Genomic DNA, 24230 nt, shown 5'->3' with positions numbered 1-24230 from the left:
GCTGATTGCTTAAAATAAATTGGGTGGGGGGAGGAAAAGTGGAGAAAGAAATGCCAATTCCAGTCCAAAGCTTTACTTGCCAAGTTCTCGTAGAATGAGTTTTACTCAGTTACAACTTCTTGTAAATAGAGACTATAATGAAAATCCTGAGAGACTTTTGCCCCACGTGGCATTATTGGATGCTGCTGTGATGCTACTGTAATGTAATAAATTATTCAATGGTTGCAAAGTGCTGTTTTTTGCCTTAAATTTTTATTTTGTGTGTCTTGAAAACTATAGTGTTAAAAATATTGAGATTGTGCAAATGCTGGGCACGCTTGGCATGAGGTAAACTGTTTTTATTTTTACAAAATTGTAATATAACTATGCAAGTGTGTTTATTAAAAGGACACAAACTCCATTATTTGTATTGTGTATTTCTTTTGAAGGATCCTTTAAAGCTTGTTTTAAATTGTTTATATGTAGCTGGGATTGAATTTCTTTGGAATTTCTCCTCCCTTGGGTCACAGGCCAGTAAATCACTTTATCAGACAAGAGGCAAGAGAAGTTTTAAATGGTAAACAGTGAGATGGTTGGTCTGAGACCATCATGCGTATCACCAAAGCAACAGAAACTTTGACCTGTGATCAGGGAGATGACCCAAAGGGTAAATAAAGAGCAATCAATACTTTGGGAGGCTCACATGGGCTTGAGCACCTGCAGGAGTAGAGTGCACCCTACTAGAACCCTGTGTGGTGTGAGGCCCCCAGGAAAATATAACCTAAAGTAATTATACTTATAAATTGACTACTCTGGCCAATTAATATAGCTTAGTGATAAGGTAAACCATGTGGCTGGAATCCAAAGTTCTAAAATAGTAATAATAATCACTATGTTATTGTAACCGCCCCCTTTTTTTTAAGAAGGTGAGAAAAGTTCATCTTTGAACTAAAGAAACATTACAGGGGTTAAAGCACTTTGCCTTGCCTGTGACCAACTCCAGCACAACAGAATATGAGCATAGGAGCACAGCCAGAGCAAACCCCTGAACTCCAGTGAGTGTGGCCCAGAAACCTAAAATAAATAAATAAATCCTCATTGCAAATATGGAATGAGAAATTATAGTTTGTAAGTCTAAAATAAGAGTCTTTATTAAAGGAATTGGAATACAAGAGCAAGAGTTGGTAGTTTCACCTTGAGTTGAAAATATGGGCCAAAATCCAGCCCGCTTATCTATAGTGAAGCAGAAATAACTCCTTTTTCTAAACACTTCTCTCTAGGGCCAAGACTGTGTGGCTCAGTGGTAGTACACCTTTGGATGCATTGAGGTCTAGATGCTATCTCTGGCACCTACAGTCAATCAGCACCAAAAAAAGCCTTTCCTCATCTGAGAGTCATTCACCAAATACTGAATGGAACCAACCAGAGTTGGTTGGTCCCAGTCACTAGAGTCCTAGAACAGGAAAATGAGTGTCATATGGTCCAAGTCCCAGGTAACTCCTGATGAGTAGGCATGCACAAATCGCATCATGATAACGCAGCTAAGCAGGCAGAGAGAGAGATGTTTGCTGGCCACCATGGGAGAAATACCTCTTTGAGCCAGGCATTGGTGAATTGGAGACTCAACTGAAGGAAGCAGCTCACCAGTTCCATGTGCTACGAAACAATCCAGATGGAGGGTGGGATGGTGGGAAGTAAGATAAGGGTAAGGAACAGCCTGGGCGGAGGTGGGAAGGTGTGATCATGAGACATGCATTATTGCTGAAAAGGAAGGGCAATGCCAGGAACAGTAAAAGTTGAGGCTAAAAGGCAGACTGAGGGCCTAGGCAGTAGGGCTTGCTGCTCATTGGAATCGCCTACTTTAAAAAGATGGTGATGCTCAAATTTTGGAAATTTCGAAATTCCTAGCTCCAGGCATGGGAATTTTTTCAGAGCTCTCCAGAGGGGACTGGTGTTATCAATGTGGGGAAAAGCAAGAAACCATTAAGAATTAGTTCCAACAGAAAAGTGGTGGGAGTGTGGGTATAAAGGATGTGGGCAGATTGGAGAATGGGTTTGGTTACCAACTTTGTGTTTATGAGAAGGAAGAATAATGATTGCAGCTAAAATCAGATGGGGGGCCAAAGGAGGCACAGAGGAAGATGAGTGGTCAGGACCACAAAGTATCAGACCTGGGGGTCTGAGGAGAAGAGCATGGAGACACGTATCTGCTATTGGGATGAATGTGTCCATGAGCCATGCAAAGAAATGGTATATTTAGGAGAGGAACCAGATCTTAGATACATCAATAGCTAAGGGCTTCCAAGTAAAAGGAGCTCCTCCATCCCATCCCTGCGGAAAAGAGGCAGTGGTTCTAGAAAAACAAAAGAAATACCATATACCGGAGAGATAGCACAGCAGGAGGGCATTTGCCTTGCATGTGGACAACCCAGGACGGACTCGAGTTCAATCCCTGGCATCCCATATGGTCCCCTGAGTCTGCCAGGAGCAATTTCTGAGTCCAGAGCCAGGAGCGATCCCTGAGCACCACTAGGTGTGGCCCAGAAACTTTATATATATATATATATATTGTGTTGCTAGTGTCATCATTTTTATAAAACAGTGAAGTTCTGGTTCCACAGCCATCTCTTGTCAATAAAAGGGAGTATTCTTTATATGCCTGTGCCTTCTGAAGGTCCTCAAATCCCTTTACCTCTTAATGGTAAAGGTTACATGACATTTAGGAGAGGGGCTAAAGTGACAGTACAGCATGTAAAACACTTGTCTTGCACATGTCCAACTTGGATTTGATCCCTACCATTTCATAAGGGCCCCTGAGCACTGCCAGGAGTGATCTCTGAGGATAAATGTGTCCCAGAAATCAAAATAACAGTTGTGATCTAAAATAATAGGGTCCCATTTGTCCCCGGGTCCTATTCTCAACACTTACCCCAAAAAAAGACTGGTATTCGAACTTATCCCTAGCACTATATGATGTCCTGGGAACTGAGCCTGAGCACCTCCAGGTGTGGCCTAAAAGGCTAGCATCCAAAAAGAAAAAGCGGACTGTGAGTACTTGTTTTCTGCAATAGCTTTAATTCCTCTATCATTCAGTTCACCCATTGACAGCATACAGTTGAATGGCTTTCACTATATTTAGAGTTGTGCCACTATCACCATAATTCTAGAACATTTCATCCAAAAAAAATAATAAGCCTTATCCCCTCCTCCTATCCCCAGACCCCTCTCGGTTTTGCCCTTGGCGGCTACTAAAAATCTCATTTGTTCTGACCCTTTCTGTCATATAAATAGAATCATAAAGTATGTGGATGGTTTAATGGACTTACCTCATAAAATGTTTTCAAGGTGCTCTGGTTCATATTTTATTCCTGTTTTGTGTTTTGGTTTCTATTTTACTCTAGTAAAATAGCTTTATTGCAGGAGGATACTAATTATATGGAGAATGTGGGACTTAGAGAGGGGGGTTGGGGCTTGGAGAGGAGAGAGAATTAGAGTGACACAGAACAGAGAGAGTGAAGGCCAAGTACAAAAGCTTGGGGACTGGGAATTAGTTTGGGAGGCAACTCAGGATTGATACACACAGGCCAAAGCTCTACCTGAGCTGAACCCCCATTGCATTTAGGTATGTTACTCTGGTTTGGCTACTACATTTCTTTTATGACGAAATAGTCCATTCTCTGCATGCTTCCCTTCTTTTTTTCCATATCTAGTGGGCATTTGGTTTATGTCTACTTCGGTTATATTGTGAAAAACCTGCTATGGGCATTTGTGTTTGAGATCCTTCGAGGACACACACACCTGGATTTATCTTGAGTTCTTATGTAGGAGCAGACCCTCCTAGTCAAAGGGTGATCTCTATCTTTCACTTTGAAACTGCCAGACTCCATCAAAGCTGTACCATTTCTTATTTCATTTTGTTCTTTGGGTTTTGCTTGTTTGTTTTTTGTTTGGGGTCCACACCTGGTGATGCTCAGAGCTTATTCCTGGATGTGCTCAGGGATCACTTCTGGTTGGCTCTGAGGGATCCTATGGGATGTCCCAGGTGGAACCCAGGTCTGCCATGTTCAAGGGCAACTCCTACCCATTAACTATCTCTGCAGCCCCAAAGCTCCACCATTTCTCTTCCCCCAACAGTACACATCTTCACCAACACTTGTGATTCTGTGATTGTGGGGGTTTGAGGATCACTCCTGGCAGAGCTCACTCCTTGGCTCTGTAACCAGGGTTTTGGCCATATGTAAGGCTGATGCCTTACATACCCCTGTCCTGTGGTTACGCTATGATTTGTTCTACAGTCCCTTAATGTCTAACAGTGCTGAGTGTCTTCTCATGGATGTGCTGGCTATTTGTCATGGTTTTGTTTTCTTTTTTTGTTGTTGTTATTTGTTTGTTTTTGAGTTTTGGGCTATACCCGGTGACACTCGGGTTACTCCTGGTTATGCATTCAGAAATCGCTCCTGGCTTGGGGAACCTTATGGGACACCGGGGGACCGAACTACATTTCGTTCTAGGTCAGCAACATGCAAGGCAAACATCCTACCGCTGCGCCACCGCTCCGGCCCCTATTTGTCATATTTTAATGTTTCGATAAGCACAATTGTAGAGGGTGAAAAGTGTCTTTAAGAGAGACACCCTAAAGCTATTTTTGTCAAGGGCAGTAGTCAGGGTCAGAGAGAAGCTGACCTGAGCTTATCGGGCAGTTGCACTGAGTCTCCAAGCCTTCATCTCATCTGTAGAAAAAGGATTAAGGCCTGCATCATGGATGAAACAGGAGTTAGGAAGCCCCACTCCCATGTCTGGCACACAAATATTAGAAATATTAGAAAACCAGCAAACACACACTAAACTGCATAATTCAGCACTTGAATGTGTCTCAGAGTTAATAAGCAGCAGAGTTGGAAATTGAGCCAAGATCCACCTCTGGGGGAATTTCTGTACCTTCTTTTCTTCACCTTCCCAACCAACTCACTAGCTTCCCCCATTGAGTTCAGCACAGCTGAGACCTCTTTTGTCTGCCATTACCAGGGGTTTGCTTACTTTTAAACTGGAGACCTTTGACCGTAGATCCAAATTCAGACTAAAGGTAATTAAGTTCTCCTGTCCACTTGCCTTTGTAACAGTGTCACATGCAGAAGCGAAGTGCCAGAACATTTCTGTTTTTAGATCATCTATTTTGTGTTCTGATAGATTGCAGTACCAGGTGACAGCCTATACTCAAACCAGCAAACACACCTGACTTAGAACCTGACGGGGCCAGCAAAGAACACAAGAGATTGTTTTCTTTTATTTTTTTTTTAGTTTGGTTACTTCACTTTGGTTTAAATATAAGATAATTTTCAGGGCCAGAACAATAGCAGATAGGGCATTTGCCTTGCACACAGCTAACCCAGGCTAGATCTCCAGTGTCTCATGGTTCAATTGAGCCTGCCAAGAGTAATTCCTGAGTTTAGAGCCAGGAGTAACCCCTGAGCACCATCAGACGTCCCCAATAAGTAAATAAAGTGAAATCAATTTCCTTTGGTTTGAGCCCACACGCACCCAGCAGTGCTCAAAACTGACCTCTGTCAATGTTCAGAGATTCAGTATCATACCAAAGATCGAACCAGACTGCTGTGTGCAAGTCCCCTACTCTCAGTAGTCTGTCCAACTCAAGAGTTGTCAGCTTCACTTAAAAATGATGTAACTTGGGCCCGGAGAGATAGCACAGCGGTGTTTGCCTTGCAAGCAGCTGATCCAGGACCAAAGGTGGTTGGTTCGAATCCCGGTGTCCCATATGGTCCCCCATGCCTGCCAGGAGCTATTTCTGAGCAGACAGCCAGGAGTAACCCCTGAGCAATGCCGGGTGTGGCCCAAAAACCCCAAAAAAAAAAAAATGATGTAACTTGGGCCCGGAGAGATAGCACAGCGGTGTTTGCCTTGCAAGCAGCCGATCCAGGACCAAAGGTGGTTGGTTCGAATCCCGGTGTCCCATATGGTCCCCTGTGCCTGCCAGGAGCTATTTCTGAGCAGACAGCCAGGAGTAACCTCTGAGCACCGCTGGGTGTGACCCAAAAACCAAAAAAAAAAAAAATGATGTAACTTGGGGCCGGAGAGATAGTATGGAGGTAAGGCGTTTACCTTGCATGCAGAAGGACAGTGGTTTGAATCCCGGCATCCCATATGGTCCCCCGAGCCTGCCAGGAGCGATTTCTTTTTTTTTTTTTTTTTTTTTTTGGTTTTGGTTTTGGTTTTTGGGCCACACCCGGCAATGCTCAGGGGTTACTCCTGGCTGTCTGCTCAGAAATAGCTCCTGGCAGGCACAGGGGACCATATGGGACACCGGGATTCAAACCAACCACCTTTGGTTCTGGATCGGCTGCTTGCAAGGCAAATGCCGCTGTGCTGTCTCTCCAGGCCCATCAGGAGCGATTTCTGAGCTTAAAGCCAGGAGTAACCCCTGAGCGATGCCCGGTGTGACACAAAAACTGAAAGAAAAAAAAATGATGTCACTTGGGGCCTGAGAGATAGTATGGAGGTAGGGCATTTGCCAGAAGGATGGTGGTTCAAATCCTGGCGTCCCATATAGTCTCCTGAGTATGCCAGGAGTGATTTCTCAGCACAGAGCCAGGAGTAACCCCTGAACGTTGCCGGGTGTAGCCCAAAAACCAGAAAAATAAATAAAAATAATGTAATGCATAGGAACAAAATCACAAGTGTGTGGCTTCACGGTGGGTACAGCTCTGTCTGCCAAACAGGAAGATCTCATTGCCCTCAGAAGCTTTCAGAGCAGGTGTCCTGCATGGTCATCTGAGCCCCTTGTTTAGTCTCACTCCAGAGTCCCATGTGATCTTGGCTGCCCGTTTCTCTGGGCGCAGGGCCCAGCATGGTTTCACCTCTGAGCTGCACACAGTCACAGCGACACTCAGCCCATGGGATTAGTCACTGTTCTTCACGGGAATCTCCAGCGCCCACTCTCCTCTCAGGCTCTCCTGCTGGCTTCTCCTTACTGCTCCGCAACCGAGGACATTTGTTTCCAAGCATCATGGCATGTAGTTTGTGTTTGGCTTTGTTCTTCACATATTTTTTGGGGGGATGACACATTCGGCAGTGCTCAGGGGTTATTTCTGGCTCTGTACTCATCGCTCCTGGCAGGCTTGTGGGACCATATGGGATGCTGGGAATCAAACCTGGGTCCATCCTGGGTTGTCTTCATGCAAGGCAAATGTCCAACCACTGTGCTATCTCTCCTGCTTGTTCTTCACTTTTCTTTCTTTTTTTGTTTTTTGTTTTTTTTTTTTTTTTGGAGGGGGAGGCCTCACTTTTTAACTTGATTGAGGTTGTGATGAAGATCACTGTTACTGATAATTTCCCATGTATTTGAGTCCAACATCACACCTACCACCAGACTCCCAAGAACCCACTTTTCAACCTACACACACACACACACACACACACACACACACATCAGTTCTCTTATTGTGTTGCCTCTGTTCTTGTGCTGCTACCTGGCTGAGTAAATCCCACATGTGAAAGGTCATTTCTGTATCTGTCCTTTCCAGCTGACTTCACTCAGCACAGTCCCCTCTGTGGTGTCCAGGTCACTCTAAGGAGCACAGAGCTAAATTTTTTAAACCCCTTCGAGAGGGGCTGCTGGATTCATAGTACAGTAGGGAGGGCTCTTGCTTTGCACACAGCCAACCCAGGGTTCAATCTCTGGCATCCCATATGGTCCCCCGAGCACTGCCAGAGGTGCTCTCTGAGTGCAGAGCCAGGAGTAATCTTTGAGCATCACCGAGTATGGTTATCCCCCCCCCAAAAAAAAAATCTATTTAAGGCTATCTTTTGTTTGTTCTGTTTTGGGGTCACACTGTGCTTGGGGAACCAACGGTGCTGGGCCTGAGACCCAGGCCTCCCACATAAGCACATCCCTTGCCCAGTCTCTCTTTGTCTCTATTAAAAGACAGCTTTAGCCTCTTACCTTCACTGGAGCTAGCGAGCATCGCCTGCATGTCGTGTGTGTTTCATCTTTACCCTGTTTGTTCCTTGCTGCCTCTGCCTTGTATTTGCAGAATACTCTCAGGTGGACTTGGTTTCTCTGGATCTAATCATTATAGATTCTCTTCTGTTTGTTTGGGAAATAAGTCTGGCATCCACATGCTGCCTGGCACTGCCGGGGTGCCCCCAGTTAGGGAAGGGTCAGGAAGAGCTGAGGGCTTTTCCTTGAGTGGAACATCTGGCAGATGTCAAATTGTCAGCAGGGAGCTGGACTAACAGAAGGAGCCTCTCTACTTAAGGGTATAGAGGGTGACACTTCATCATTTTAGCCTGGGGGAAACCACGAAGACAAGCAGAAACCCCCAAGGATAAAGATTTGGTGGGGAGCAGGAGTCCAGACCCAGGAGGACTTAGAGAAACAGAGTGAAAGAGCCGAGCATCATTTGTTGACATCAAGCTAAGAATATCGGCACATGAGAGCAATAGGGCAGAGGCAAGGTGAGATTTGGGTCAGAACACAGTGAGAGCCAAGGACTGGATTTGGGGGAAGTACAAACCAGTCCCTACATTCATCCTGATCAAGCCAGCAGCCTGTTGAGGTCAAAGCGATAGCCACAGCAGGGAGGGCGTTTGCCTTGCACACAGCAACCTGAGTTTAATCCCTGGCATTCCATGTGGTCCCCTGGACACCAACAGGAGTGATTCCTGAATGTGGAACCAGGAGTAACCCCTGAGCACCTCCTACCCCAAAACTAATCAAAACAAAAACTCAGATAAGCCAGCAATGTATACATTCGAGCCTCAGAAAATAAGAAACATCAGTTGAGGACAGAACCTCTGGAAAGCCTCCATGCCTGTGGGGTGCTATGGCAGGGTGGTGGGCCCATTCATGTCAATGCCTGGCTGAGGCCAGAGCAGCTCCACAGACCTGGACTCCATGTAAGGGGCTCAAACACAAGCATGTTTTAGGCAGATGCTGGAAAACTTCTAGAGCTAAAGTTGTAAGCCAATAGCAGGAACTTCATCTGAGTCAACTGAGAGAGGTCAGAATCCTTTTGTGCTATCACTCAGGGTGGGCCATCTCCACAAGCATCCTGCCCTCATCTCTACCCTGGCAGTCTGGCAGGACCTGGGTCAGCCCTGTAGGGGCTCCCAGGTCAAGCAGAACAGAATAAAATGGTTCCCCATAAGCTCATGTTCATTTGACCTAACTGAACCCTCCTGGCTCCATCTGTGTCTGACTGTGGGAGAAGTTTCCTTCCAGTTGGTGGCAAGGTGTACATGAAAAACCAACAGTCTCTGAGTGAGGACTGTCAGCACATTTCTGTAACCAATAACAAAACCTCCACGGCAGTCAGAAAGAGGCCCTCTGGTTTGTTTTTTTTTTGGTTTTTTTTTTTTTTTTTTTTTTTTTTTGGGCCACACCCGTTTGATGCTCAGGGGTTACTACTGGCTAAGCGCTCAGAAATCACCCCTGGCTTGGAAGGCCCATATGGGACGCCGGGGGATCGAACCTCGGTCTAGCGCTTGCAAGGCAGACACCTTACCTCTAGCGCCACTTCGCCATCCCCCCCCCCCTGTTCATTTCTTTTTTATCTAGTTTTTAGTTTGGGGGTCACACTAACAGTGCTCAGGAGCCTCTCCTGACTGTGCTTCGGGAACTATAAGTGGGACAAGGGACCAAACCCAGGCCTCCCACTTCAAGCCTGAAGTCAGCCATTGAGCTCTCTCTCTCTCACCTCAAGAACCCCCAATCCAGGGTGCTGAGGAGATACTTAGGAGTTGGAGTTCAAGGGCTGGAGTGATAGCTCAGTGGTAGGGCATTTGCCTTGCATGTGGCTGGCCCAGGATGGACCCTAGTTCGATTCCCAGCATACCATATGATCCCCCAGCCTGCCAGAGGCGATTTCTGAGCGTAGAGCCAGGAATAACCCCTGAGTGCCACCAAATGTGGTTCCCCCACACAAAAAATAGTTGGAGTGTATTGCATACTTTTTAGGGGTCCACACTCAGCAGTGCTCAGGGGTTTTTTGGCTTTTGGCTTTGCACTCAGCAGTTACTCCTGACAGTGTTCGGGGACTATAAGGGATGCAGGAGATTGAACCTGGGGTGACTGTGTGCAAGACAAGCACCCTCTGACTGTGTTATCTCTCTAGCTTAGCAGGAGGAACCCCAGGCATGACCCCTGCACCAGATGATCCCCGCAAATTCCTTGCCTGAGAGTAGACCCTGAACACCACCAGGAATTCCCCCCAAAAGAAAAAATAATGAATTTAAAAAAATATTCTCCTTGCTTCTCCCACTTCAGGAGTTTTTCTGTTGTCTCCACTGCTCTGTGTTCTCTCTGGGGCTGGGGAGATAGGCTGAGGATAAGGCACTTGCCTAATACATAGCCGGTGGACTTTGATTCCCAGTAACATGGGCCCTCAAAAATCACCAGGTGTAGCCCTTGAGCATCACGTAGGTGTGAAATAGTGCTGCACCCTTGGCCCAGCATTCACCAGGAAGACCCCCCACAAAAGATTACACTGCCCCCAAAATCATAGCTAAGCAAGTCTTTCCCCGGATAAAACTCCCCCAGTGGGCCAGAAGAGCGTGTCTGCGCATGGCCCATGATCCGCACTGGGGATCTGCAGGGCTTCTGCGCAGGTTTGGTTCATGATTCGGTCTTTGAGAACCCCAGAGAAGGGAGTTGAGCAGGGATTCCCTCAAGAGTGCCCCGCAGGTCCAGCTCCCCGATTCCTGCTTGATTCCGGAAGTCACGCACCAGGAGGCCCACGGGGCCGGCTCTTTGCATGCTGGGGGAAAGCAGGGGTGGACTGGGCACAACTCCCTTGCTCCCCCTTGCTCAGTAACTCGCCCTCTCCTCACAGGGTGTGCCGACCTGCAGTCCCTGGACACGATGCAGCCCATGGAGCGCAAGCGGCAGGGCTACATCCACGAGCTGATCCAGACCGAGGAGCGCTATGTGAGCGACTTGCAGCTGGTGGTGGAGGTTAGTGTGGCGAGGTTGGGGTGCGGCCTATGACGGGACCCCTGGAACACACACACAAACACACACCCCTCTTTTTGGAGGGCCTGGACATCGCACCTACCACCCATTCTCTCATGCAGGCCCATCCTCGGGCTAGTAGAAGCACAGAGGTGGGGTGTTGCAGAGACACCACCCCCTCCGCAAGGTAGGCTTAAGTGATAAAGTGACTGGTCGGAGGTGGCACAGGGCCGGACCCTGCTCGAATCTGGCCAGCAGAGGGGTGTGATCCCCCACTCTGGTCAGGGCTGGACTAGCAGGAGCTGCTGAAGCCCCTGAGCTCCTTCAGCTTTCCCCGGGACCCCTCCCAGCTCTGCTCCTTCCACAAGGAGGGGCAGCTGCATAGCCATGTCTGTGTCAGGAGACACAGGCTTTACTCACAAGTGCCCCTCGCCTTGTTGGGGGACGAACACTGCCCACCAACAGTCCGGGACAGGGTCCTGTGAGAGAAGCTGGTTTCTGGGTCTGGCCCGTCCAGCCTGTGCCGGTGGAGCAGCAGCCTTGGTTGGCACAGTCTCAGCTCCTTGCACTGGCACCCAGGGCACCGTACCACCAGCCACATCTGCTGGGCTGTGGGTTCACCTGCTCGCCCTTAAAGTGACTCCTTAAAAGTGGTTCCCTCAGCTGAGGGCCATGACACATTGACTCGAGAGGAAAGGGAGCGCTGAACTAGAACATCCGCTGCTTCAGACACAAATCACGTCAAAACACAGATGTGGGCCATTGGCCTGGAAGTCACAGGCAAAATGAGGTGGGAGAGCTGGGGAACACCTCAGAGTGAATGAGAGAGACACGAGGGGACACTCGCACTTCTTCACCATTGCCCCCAGAAATGCTACCAGGAGCCCAAGCGGTGGCACAGTGGGGAAGGCACTTGCTTTGTATTCCCCAGTTTGAATTCCGGCATCCCATATGATGCCCCAAGCACCACCAGGAGTTCCCTAAGCGCAGAGCCAGGAGTTAGACCATCTGGGGCCCACAAACAAAAAACAAACTAATCCCTGGAGGTGGAATCCATTTCTGAAATTCTGTTGCTGTGCTTGGACCTTCTGCCTCTGTTTCTGGTTGCTTCCAGAGTGCTGAGGACTTGGCCAGGTTTGCTTCCTCAGTCCTGCAGGCTTGGCGCTATATGTGGAGGGCACAATCACCTCTGAAACAGCCCTGGAGGTTGCCCTTAGACTCTCCCATTTCATTCTCAGGCTGCTGCCTAGACTTGCCCTTGACAGCGGTTCAGAGACTGGAGGGAAATGAGGCATCTAGGTTTCACAAGCATAGAAATTTTTTAAAACATGCTTGTTGAGATTTGGTGTGTGATTTGGGGCCATCCATTCATACCCTGTCTTGTTTGCATGTGTTTTGTATTTAGGTTTTCCAGAAACCAATGGCGGAGTCAGGCTTCCTCGCGGAAGGAGAAACGGCCTTGATCTTTGTGAACTGGAAGGAACTTATTATGTCCAACACGAAGCTACTCAAGTGAGTTGGGCACACTGGCCTTGCCACTGGCACCTCCAGCCCCAAGCATTCAGCCATTTTCTGCACTTCTGTTTTTTATCTTTTGGGGGGCCACACCCAGTAGCACTCAGGTTACTTACTCCTGGCAGGCTCTGGAGACTCTATAGGATGCCAAGGATTGAACCCAGGTCCGCCAATGTCAGGCAAACATCCTACCTTCTGTGTTATCTCTCTGGCCCCTGTTATCATTTTTTTGTTTGTTTTTGAACCACATCTGACAGTGCTCAGGGATCACACCTGTTGGTGCTCAGTTGACCATATGGTCCAACCCTGTGCAAGGTAAACACCTTTCCTGCTGTACTATATTCCCAGGCCCCTGTTCTACTATCATTTTATGGCATGCCCTGAAACCATAAACTGCTTCATCTTGAAGAACGTAAAGCCATGTGACAAGGAAAATTCTGTGATCAAAGAAAAGCACATAATGGTTAGCAGCAGACCCCAGACTAGCTAGAAGCCAGAATAAGCAGAGAAGCGCAGCTCATCGTGGGCCCAGTTTGGCCAGCAGGATGGGCAGTTGCAGGAATTTTGTTTCTGGGACAGTTTGCCCGTTAGGCCTGGAGGTGGCTGAAACTGTATGTCCCCTGGGGCCTCAGTATAACTGCCTCTGCTCCTGTCCTTTACTGGGAGAGAATTCTGGCCAGCAGCTTTCTCTCAACCGGGACAGAAGGCAGAAAGCAGCTACAAATAATTCGCGAGTGTTAAGCTCTTTTGTGAACACCTAAAAAATTAAGCTGCAGAAGTTAGTAAGACGCTCAAGGTGTATTCCAGTCAAGAGGCTTTAATGAGGGGAGAGCAGGGTTTTTATGCCCTGCTCCTGTGGGAGGGGTAGTAACATAGGATTGAAACATAAACCAATCAGATTTGTACAAGTACAACAATTTTAACCAATGGGAGCATAAACACATTTTGATGGCGGGAAGGATAAAGAGGAACCTGGCAGGATGGGGGGAGGGGAAGCAAATCTTTAAACAAATAGCTAATTGATATTTACGCAAATACAATTTTTTGTTTAGCCTATTTTTCATTTAGATCTTTCTTTTGTGCAAGCAGTAAGGATCACAGTTTAAACCTTACAAAAACCTATCTATAACTACATGCTTGAGAGCAGTTACAAAAACAGGTTCCATGGAAAGGTTAAGGAATCTGGTTAAGCCAGATTCTGTGTGCTGGGCTAAATTTATTTGCAGAGTTTCCTTTTGGCTCGGGGCTATGCAAACTTTATGGCTTGAATCAGGTGGTGGAAAATTCATTCAGAGTTCCTTTGATATGTGGGATGCTAGGTCTCCCACACCTCAGTGCCTTTCCTGGGTGCACGTACTGCCTCCACTCCTCCATGGCTCCAGCTCCCTGGTGGGGAACTGAGTATGCAAACTCAGCCAAGACTCAGTTAGCAGTTGTCAAAGGGAACGGAAGTGAGTGAGACTTTTCCCTGGGTCCACATGGCCTACACAGCTTTTGCTTGAGCTTCAGGGTGTGTGTTAGGATCCCCCACTGCTTCCCTCCCATGAAGCTTTCATCCCTGGACAATCTCCCCTTGTTTCCAGAGCACTTTCCCATCGGTGAAGGTGAATCACAGTGGGGAAAGTGCTTGCCTTGTACATAGCCAACCCGGGCTCGATCCCTGGCATCCCTTACGGTTCCCCAAGCACTGCCAGGAGTACCATATTTTTCACTCTATAAGATGCACCTGACCATAAGACACACATAGTTTTTAGATGCTCTCCTTCCCTGCACTCAGACTTCAACTCCAGGTGGCATTTGCTCCATAAGACACACTTGGGGGGGAGGGGCATCTTATGGTAAGAAAAATAGAGTCATTCCTGAGTGCAGCAGAGCCAGGAGTAACCACCAGCAAAAACACAGGTAAGTGACAGCTGCTGTGTGGCAGGGCCCTGCGGGTGCGGAAGAAGACGGGAGGTGAGAAGATGCCTGTACAGATGATCGGGGACATCTTGGCAGCCGAGTTGGCACACATGCAGCCCTACATCCGCTTCTGCAGCTGCCAGCTCAACGGGGCAGCACTGCTGCAGCAGAAGACGGACGAGGATGCCGACTTCAAGGAGTTCCTCAAGGTAACTCGTGTGGGCCTCACAATTTCTTCCACACAAGCTGCAGGTGAGGACTCAGAGCCTGTCAGGCAGCCCGTGCTATGAGGAACAGGAGCCCCTTGCTTTTCCAGAGAAAACAAGTCTGGCCAAGCCAGGCTGGCTGAGCACATGGCCGAGTTCTCTCCAGCACTGAGAGGAGGAGGATTTTCCACATATGGCTCCAATTGCGGTGTTTGTGCTGCGTCTGTTTGGTTTGGTTCTGGAATAACAGCCTGACTGTGCTCAGGTTTTATCCCTGTCTGTGCTGCAGGGATTCTTAGCTGTTCTCTGTAACCGAAAATAATGCCAGGGGCTGAAGTGGGGTTGGCGACATGCAAGGCCAGTGCCTTCTCCACTGTACTAAATTAACTCTCTAGCGCCTACAGCATTGGTTCTCTTAAGGCTTTGTATTTTCCAAAAAATACATCCAGAATGTTCATTTTTAAATTTTTTACCAATCTTACTCCAGAGAAAATATAAAATAGTGCATCAGATGCAATGAGATTAAACAACTGAAGGACCAGAGAGACAGTCCTGCAGGTGAACACTTAACCTTGCACGTGGCCATCCCTGGTTCAGCTCCATGATATCCCATATATTCCCCTGAGCCCTGCCATGAGGCATTTCTGAGCGCAGAGGCAAGAGTAAATTCTGAGCATTGCCGAGTGTGACCCAAAAACTAAAAAACATCCCCAGAAACAGAACTTAAAACCAGGGAGGGCTCGATAAACAATGCTGCCGCTTTGCATGTAGAGCCTGAGCACCATGCGGTCCCCAAGCTTCCCTGGGAGCAACCTCTCAGAGTGACCTTCCCACACAGAGCGGAGGTAGCCCCCAAGCACTCCAATCAGGTGTGAGTGACCCCAAAATCTGAAAGAAGGAAATGATGAAGTGAACAGGTGCTTGGGGGCACTTATTTGCTTGTATGTGTGAGGCCCTGGTTTGATCCCTGGGACTGACTAATAACAGAAATAAGAATCTGAAGCAAAGGAGCGTGTGCGGGGACAGTGGGCCGGGCAGGCAGAGAGGTGGCACCACTATTTGAGCCTCAGGGGTGACTCCTGGGTAGTGAGTGTATAGAGCCAGGGCTGGAAGCAGAGGAATTGGGGCTGGCATTAAGGGGTCTCGGGCAGAGTTGACTAGGATGGAGGCTCCAGGTGCCAGTGCCTATGTGGTGTGGCAGACACAGTTGTCCTGGAGAGAAGTGAACCCCTGGAACATGCATGCGGGGGGACCCAGTGTCCCTGTCCAGTGGAGGGAAGGAAAGGAGGGGCAGGCGGGGAGAGGTCTGGGTGTGAAGGTTGGGAGGAGGTGTGCGTCCCGGAATGCTTGGAGCCCTGGGGGTGAGGTTTCCAGCACCCTCCCCCAGCGCCTCACCTTATCTCCTCCAGAAACTGGCCTCGGACCCACGCTGCAAGGGGATGCCGCTGTCTAGCTTCCTGCTCAAGCCCATGCAGAGGATCACGCGCTACCCACTCCTCATACGCAGCGTGAGTGCAGGGCCCAGTCCACATCACCTGGACCCTGGGGCAGATCTTTAAAGGGGCCACTGGGGTCCTCGAGCAGCCTGTCCCCCACTTGCCTGGAAAGAGCCCTAGCCTCAAGCACCAGTGAGTCTTGGACACAGTGGCTATCCGAGATATCTGGAGTCCAGGGCAGCTTCTGCACTCTGGCCTCTCTGCCCACAAAGCCCTTTCTCTCCTTTCCCCCCATGTCTTAGGAGGCCCCAGCAGTACTTCCTCTCTGTACCCTTCCCCAGAGCTTGGCATAAACGTTGGTGTTTGGGTTGGCACTAGTAGACATGAGTGAACTGCACTCACCCACGGACCCCCGTCACACACTTCTTTCAGAAGTTCGTCAGATTCAGAAAGGAATTCAAATTCTATCCATACCATGACACCCCAGAAAGCTGGGACCACCCCCCATACACAAACCCATGGAGAGTCACTCTGGGGAGTCACAGGCAGAGCATCCAGCCAGCCACATTCACCACCCAGATAACATTTAGGGAAATTATAGGCTTTCGGGGTGTCGTCCCATTTGGGGATCGTAAGCAGAACTGTGAGCCCAATGACTGGGGTAAGAGATGGGTCTCCCTGTTGGGTTTCACTACTAGTGACCACACAGGGCTATGCTCTGGACTCTGTCCTCTTGCCCTGTCACCACAGAATGAATGGAATGTTTTCCCTACAGGCTCCGGATGTATTTCATCTCAGACTTCCTGGGAAGGGGGAAGTCATTGCTGTTCCGAATTTTTTATAGATCAAAAACCATAAAATAGTTTTGTGTTGTTGCTGCTATTTGGTTTTTTTGGTTGGCCACATCTGGCGTACTCAGGGGTTACTCAAACTCTGTACTCAGAAATCACACCTGGCAGGCATGGGGGACCATATGGGATGCCAGGGATTGAACCCAGGTTGGCCGCATGCCAAGCAAATGACCTACCCTACCTAATCGCTCCAGCCCCCATAAAATATATTTTGGGGGGGTTTTGAGCCATACCCGGTGACGCTCAAGCGTTACTTCTGGCTATGCACTCAGAAATTGCTCCTGGCTTGGGGGACCATATAGGATGCCGGCGGATCAAACCACGGTCCATCCTAAGCTAGCGCACACAAGGCAGATGCCTTACACCTTGCGACACCGCTCTGGCCCCACCATGAAATAATTTTATATTTTTTTCAATTTTTAGAATATAATATTTGCATGAGTCCATTGCAGGAAAATAATTTTTAACCAAACAGAAGTTACTTAGAAAGATGTGAGGGAAGTGAAATATACTGTCAGGAGCGGACATGGTCTTCTCCAGGGTAAGGAAAAAAGATAAGAACCAGACATAGCTGCAGCAAAGAGAGAGATGTGTCCGAGGGGAGCACAGGCCTGAAGAGCAACCTCCCTCTCCCATTCTTTGAGCCATCACTCCCCCCATGCTCAGAGGCCAGCAAGGCTTCAGGCAACCCGTCTGAGGACACTTGGTGAATTTAGTAGCAGGAGCTGGCATCGTGTCAGATGGCAGCTCAGTGAGGTGCCCAGACTCTGCTGCCCAGGAACTCCCAGGACAGGCAAGAAGATCAGCTCCCTGAGGGGCAGACCCAGTGCGGTGCTCCCCACCATAGGGTGCGCCTCACTGCACCCCACGTGACCCAGCTCCCTTGCAGATCCTGGACAACACCCCAGAGAGTCATGTGGACCACTCATCCCTGAAGCTGGCCCTGGAGCAGGCCGAGGAGCTGTGCTCCCAAGTCAACGAGGGCGTGAGGGAGAAGGAGAACTCAGACCGGCTGGAATGGATCCAGGCGCACGTGCAGTGTGACGGGCTGGCCGAGGTGAGCAGCTGGAGGGTGCTGGGGGTGGACAGCAGTGTCTGTGCAGCCCCCTTCTCCCTTCCGATGGGGATCTGGCTGTTCTTTAGGGGGACAAGTTGTTGTCATCCTTCACAAGCTGGAACTGAGGTTTGACAGGAAGGGAGGGCCCATGCTTAGATGGACTCCTTCCAGGCGCACCTAGAAGATTCCATGCTGGGTGGGTCAACAGGTGAAATTCTCCAGGCTGTGTGTGCTAAGACTCACGCTGCCATCCTTCCTTCCCTCCTCTCTGACTCTTATTTCTCTCTCTCTCTAGCAACTGATCTTCAACTCCCTCACCAACTGCCTGGGCCCGCGGAAGCTGCTGCATAGCGGGAAGCTGTACAAGACCAAGAGCCACAAGGAGCTGCAGGCGCTGCTCTTCAACGACTTCCTGCTGCTCACCTGCGCCGCCCGCCCCTTCGCCAACTCGGGCCCTGACAAGCTTTTCAGCGCCAAGTGCAACGTACAGCTCCGGATGTACAAGACGGTGAGCGGGGAAGGGGGAACTCCTGGGACCCCACAGAGGCCTGTGCCTTGCTCCCAAGCCACAGACCCTACGAGTCCCCATTGCCCAGCCAGCCTCATGGGAGCAGACAGACACAGGCTTTGGGTTCCGGCCTGGCCCGACCTCACAGCATTCCCCTGCTTCCTGCAGCCCATTTTCCTGAATGAGGTCCTGGTGAAACTGCCCACCGACCCGTCCAGCGATGAGCCCGTCTTCCACATCTCCCACATCGACCGGGTCTACACGCTACGCACGGACAACATTAATGAGAGGTCAGGGTCAGGTCCCCTCCCATTCCATACCCTCTGCTAGGCATCCCAGAGGCCTAACTCGAGGGTGGGGCCCCACGTGGAGAGGTGCCAGGTGCCTCACTTGTCCTGCTTCCTCGAGGCAGAACCTGCGCCTCACTTTCTGCTCTGACCCCTATGAATTTGGCCCTTTGCTGTGTCTCTCTCTGCCCCGAGGGTGGTAGCAACTGGGACTGTGCTCAGACCCACTCCCCAGTTAAGCTGTCTGGCAATTAAACCAAGGCCTGCTTTGGGGGCTGTTTAGCACTTCCTGGGGGGCAGGGCTCCAGAGCTCCTGCAGGCCGGGTGCTGTGCGTGGGGATCCCCCAATGGCTCCGCTCGCGTCTCCCCAGGACGGCCTGGGTGCAGAAGATCAAGGCGGCGTCTGAGCTGTACATGGACACCGAAAAGAAGAAGCGGGAAAAGGCCTATCAAGGTAGCCGGGGCCAGGGAGCCTCAGGAGTGAGGGGCAGTGCCAGGGTGGAGCTGAGGACGCCAGAGGTCAGGCCTGGGGTGCATGGCTTGGCCCTGCAGCTGTTCTGGGCCTCTCAGGGTCTCCCCAGATCCCCCCCTGCTGCACTGAGTGGGGCACCCAGAATGAGCCCTGAGCCCACCTTTCTCCATGGCCGGGTTTCTGCCCACACTCACGCATTGGGTCCTTCAACCTACACTCCCTGGCCCAGCCAGCAGAGCCTCAGTCAGACACCCCATCTCCCCACATGCCCTGGGCCTCTCTGGAGCCCTACGCCCTCCTCTACGTCTTTCCCTGTCCCCATCATCCCCTCTTCCTGGGACCCAGCGGAAGCCGTGACTGAACAGCTGCTGCCCCATTCCTCTTTCAGGTGCAGGGAAAAAACACCCCCAGGGTGTCTCTCCCCTCTTTCCTACTGAGCCTGCCATCATACCAACCTTGCCTTTCCTGGCAACTTGGCCCTATAGACACACCCACACATTGGCTCAGTGCAGGGCTGTGCCCTCCCTGCCTCTGGGAGCACAGTTTATCAATCCAGTCCAATCCCCCCTACATATTGTTGTTACCGGGGTTACCAGTAACAGGGTCTCTGAAACTTTACACCCTGCTCTGGCTCCCCTTGCTATAGCCATAGCTATAGCTTTCGTTCAGGTTTCCCTTATTTTGTTAAATATAAGGCCTGGGTGAACCAACCTTTACTAATCAAATCTGATTGTACTGGTACTTGAAGGGCCTGCTGTGGGGAAGTCAGCAAAAAAGCATATAATGATCCCTAATCGGGCTCGGGAATGTTTGCTCTTACGATTCGCTCCACAGTCTGTAGACATTGTGGTGTCTTTTCTTCGTGTTCGGTTCTTGGGACCTCCACAGAGTGTCACTCGGTGCTCGTCCCATGCCGAGCCCTGGAGGGTCGGGGGCACATGGGGTCCTTCCGGAGAAGGTGCTGAGAAGTCAGGAGAGACCATACAGAGGATAAGACACATCTATTGCATGCAGTGGCCTTGGTTCAATCCCCGGCACCATATACTTAGCACTGCTGGAGTGGTCCCTGAACTTACAGCAGCATGTGTAGCCCCAAGATTTTTTTAAACATTAAAAAGAATTTTTTTTTTTTGGTTTTTGGTCACACCCGGCAGCACTCAGGGGTTACTCCTGGCTCTACACTCAGAAATCACTCCTGGCAGGCTCAGGGGACCATATGGGATGCTGGGATTCGAACCACTGACCTTCTGCATGCAAGGCAAATGCACTAGCTTCATGCTATCTCTCCGGCCCCTAAAAAAGAATTTTTTAATGAGATTTTTAAAGAGATAGCATGGAGGTAGGATGTTTGTCTTGCATGCAGAAGGACAGTGCTTCGAATCCGAGCACCCCGTGCCTGCCAGGGGTGACTTCTGAGTGCAGATCCAGAAGTAACCCCTAAGCACTGCCGGGTGTGACACACATACAAAAAAAGAATTTTTGTTCTTTTATGGGGGGAGGGTACTGTTTGGGCCACACCTAGTGGTGCTCAGGGGTTACTCCTGGCAGTGCTCAGGGGACAATATAGGATGCCGGGGATCAAAGCTGGGTTCACCCTACCCACTGTAATGTCTTCTTCGCTCCAGACATTTTGTTCTTTTTTTTTTTTTTTCTTTTTCTTTATTTCTTTTCTTTTTTTTTTTGGTTTTTGGGTCACACCCAGCAGCGCTCAGAAGTTACTCCTGGCTCTTTGCTCAAATCGTCCCTGGCCAGCACAGGGGACCATATGGGATGCCGGGATTCGAACCACTGCCCTTCTGCATGAAAGGCAAACGCCTTATCTCCATGCTATCTCTCTGGCCCCCATTTTGTTCATTTTTGAACACCTGAGTTCCTGTCCCATCTCTTTCTATGTAAAAAGCAATTTTCAGGGCTGGAGAGATAGCGCAGAATATAGTGTTTGCCTTGCACGCAGCCAATCCAAGACGGACGGTGGTTTGAATCCCGGCATCTTATATGGTCCCCCATGCCTGCCAGGAGTAACCCTGAGCACTGCCGGGTGTGACCCAAAAACAAAAAGAAGAGCAGTTTTCAGCCCAATCCTTCAGGCCTTTTTGGAAGTCCTCAGTAGGGGTGCTGGCCTGTAAGAGAGCAGGGCAGTGATTTTTAGAAACTCCAGGGTCTGTAGCCATGTAGAATCTCCTTTTCCTCCATGGGGAAGGACTGTATGAGGGCCTCCTCATCCAGTCCTGGCAGTGCCAACAGTGGAGCTTGTGCCTGACTTGTATCCAGTTACCGGGAGCTGCTGTGAAGAGCTGAACATATCCTGTGTTGCCTGTTAAATCTCTTTGCATAGCCAGGGGAGGGTGATCGGAGTGGACGAGCTGCCTCATGCCCCATGGCTGGGATTCCAGCAGGAGGCAGGAGAGGCCTGGAGGGGTGCCTGGCCTAACTCCAGGTGCTGAGGGTCCAAGAAGGGGTCATTGCTGGAGGCTGCACAGTGGGGGGCTGTGTGGACAGTCATCACTGCACCTTCCTCTGTCACAGCTCGCTCACAGAAGACTTCAGGCATCGGGCGTCTGATGGTGCATATCATCGAAGCCACTGAGCTGAAAGCCTGTAAACCCAACGGTAACTGCTTCCTCACTGTGCATGCTTAGGAACTGCCCCTCTGGGCTCTGAGACTTAAGAGCTTTGACTCTCTGGGTGGCATTGAATAGGCCCTGTGGGCTGGCACACAGCCCCGGACACTCTGCCTAGAACGTGGGGTTTGATCCCCAGCATCCCATATGGTCCCCCAAGCACCAGTAGGCATAATTCCTGAGTGCAGAGCCAGGGAAAATCCCTGAGTATCACCAGGTCTGACCCCAAAAAACACAAAAAATAACACAGGAGTTGTAAGGCACTGCCTTGCATGCTGCTGACATCAGGTCAGTCTTTGGCACTACATATTGCCCTAAGGAAACCCACCTAAAGTGATCCCTGATCTCACAGCCAAGACTAAGTCTTGACTAAGCACACTTAAGTCCTAAGTGTTGCAAGTCAGTCCCTGAAGCGGTTGACTGATGGAAGGATGGAGGATGAGGTCTTTCCCCTCCAGCTCGGAGCACGTGTCTGCCACCCTGTCCAGCCAACAGTTCTGAGGTGAAACGGCGGGTAAACAGCTCTCAGACAGTCAGGCTTGTGGAAATATTAGCTTTATTCAGTGGACAAGACTGAAGTCCAAAGACTCAGCATAAGTTCCAGCCAAAAGCCTCTCACCTTCCACAGACCCTTGTTTTTATCCCCCAGAATCAGGTACCACCCAATGGTGGAAGCAGAATCAGGTACCACCCTAGGGTGGGGCATAATCACCTATCAGGGTAGGGTCAGTAACATAATAATCCCCTAAAATATTTACATACACAACACTAAGCACACTTAAGCATCACACACACACACACACACACACACACACACACTATCTTGGACCTGGAGAGATAGCACAGTGGTAGGGTGTTTGCCTTGCATGCAGACCTGGGTTCAATTCCCGGCATCCCATATGGTCCCCCAAGCCTGCCAGGAGCAGTTTCTGAACACAGAGCCAGGAATAACCCCTGAGCACTGCTGGGTGTGGCAAAACAAAGAGAAAAGCATGACCCCTCCAAAACCAAAAAGGTGCTGGAGAAATATCACAGGAGGCAGGGCACTTTTGGCATGTGGTCACTTTGGGTAAGACCCTGGAGTTCAATCCCTGGCCCTGAACAGGGTCCCTCCTGAGCACAGAGCCAGGATGGTCCTTAAGCACCACCCTGTGGCTGTGGCCAGAACACCCCAAAATACAACCAACAAAAAGCAACTAACTGCACACTTGTGCAGGCACCGAGGGCATGGGGTGAGTCAACCAAGGGCCACTTGGTTGCACCCACACTATGAGCCCATCAGCTGGGGACCACCAAGACCGTAGGCAGCCATTCGGGCTCCGGTGGCCACTCGTGTCCCTGCAGGGCTGACACGCACCTTCCTCGGCCCACAGGGAAGAGCAACCCGTACTGCGAGATCAGCCTGGGCTCCCAGACCTACACCACCCGCACCCTCCAGGACACACTCAGCCCCAAGTGGAACTTCACCTGCCAGTTCTTCCTCAAGGACCTGCACCAAGACGTGCTGTGCCTCACCGTGTTCGACAGGGACCAGTTCTCACCCGATGGTAAGGGCTAGCTGGGGCCCCGAAAAGCCACTGGAGTGGAGGAGCTAGGGTGCTTGGCTTTATCGGGCTGGGACAACCAGGGGTGCTGCTCAGGTCCTGCCACACACACACCCAGGAGTGGGGAGACCCCCATGCCATTGGATGGGCTGCCTCGAAAAACACAAGCCTGAGGCTCCCAGGAATCTTCAAAGATGCTCCTTGGTTATTCTCTTGGGCCCCGTGGGGTAAGGAGGGCTTCTCTCGGTTTGTTCCCCCAGATTTCCTGGGGCGCACTGAGATGCCTGTGGCCAAAATCCGGACGGAGCAGGAGAGCAAAGGCCCGACCACTCGCCGGCTCCTGCTGCACGAAGTTCCTACTGGGGAGGTCTGGGTCCGCTTCGACCTGCAACTCTTCGAGCAGAAAAACCTCCTGTAGGGGCCGGAGCGGTAGCACAGCGGTGGGGCCTTTGCCTCACACACGGCCAACTCAGGTTCGATCCCCGGCATCCCATGTGGTTCCCTGAGCCTGCCAGGAGTGATTTCTGAGTGCAGAGCCAGGAGTAACCCCCAAGTGCTGCCGGATGTGTCTCAAAAAAAAAAAAAAGAAGAAGAAGAAGAAGAAGAAGAAGAAGAAGAAGAAGAAGAAGAAGAAGAAGAAGAAGAAGAAGAAGAAGAAGAAGAAGAAGAAGAAAGAAGAAGAAGAAGAAGAAGAAGAAGAAGAAGAAGAAGAAGAAGAAGAAAGAAAAGAAGAAGAAGAAGAAGAAGAAGAAGAAGAAGAAGAAGAAGAAGAAGAAGAAGAAGAAGAAGAAGAAGAAGAAGAAGAAGAAGAAGAAGAAGAAGAAGAAGAAGAAAGAAAAACTCCTGTAGGGACTTGGGAGTTCTGCCAGCTGGGCCTGGTGGCTCC

General features: G+C 50.0%; 1 protein-coding gene across 1 annotated transcript in view; it reads left to right on the top strand.

Annotated features, from left to right (window-relative positions):
• ITSN2 (intersectin 2) overlaps positions 1-23942 on the top strand; it is a 103921-nt gene extending 79979 nt beyond the window's left edge. Inside the window, exons 29-39 of the mRNA XM_049784465.1 lie at positions 10827-10948; positions 12351-12457; positions 14388-14571; positions 15978-16076; positions 17745-17912; positions 18208-18420; positions 18589-18710; positions 19079-19161; positions 21706-21789; positions 23174-23347; positions 23605-23942. Of these exons, the coding sequence (XP_049640422.1) occupies positions 10827-10948; positions 12351-12457; positions 14388-14571; positions 15978-16076; positions 17745-17912; positions 18208-18420; positions 18589-18710; positions 19079-19161; positions 21706-21789; positions 23174-23347; positions 23605-23762 (1514 nt within the window). The 3' untranslated portion in view covers positions 23763-23942. The remainder of the gene's footprint in view (positions 1-10826; positions 10949-12350; positions 12458-14387; positions 14572-15977; positions 16077-17744; positions 17913-18207; positions 18421-18588; positions 18711-19078; positions 19162-21705; positions 21790-23173; positions 23348-23604) is intronic.
• The last annotated feature ends 288 nt before the right edge of the window (positions 23943-24230 follow it).

The sequence above is a fragment of the Suncus etruscus genome, chromosome 12, assembly GCF_024139225.1.
Source record: "Suncus etruscus isolate mSunEtr1 chromosome 12, mSunEtr1.pri.cur, whole genome shotgun sequence".
NCBI classification, from domain to species: domain Eukaryota; kingdom Metazoa; phylum Chordata; class Mammalia; order Eulipotyphla; family Soricidae; genus Suncus; species Suncus etruscus.
The sequence above is the reverse complement of the archived record's forward strand: the minus strand, read 5'-3'. Positions and strand labels throughout refer to the sequence as shown.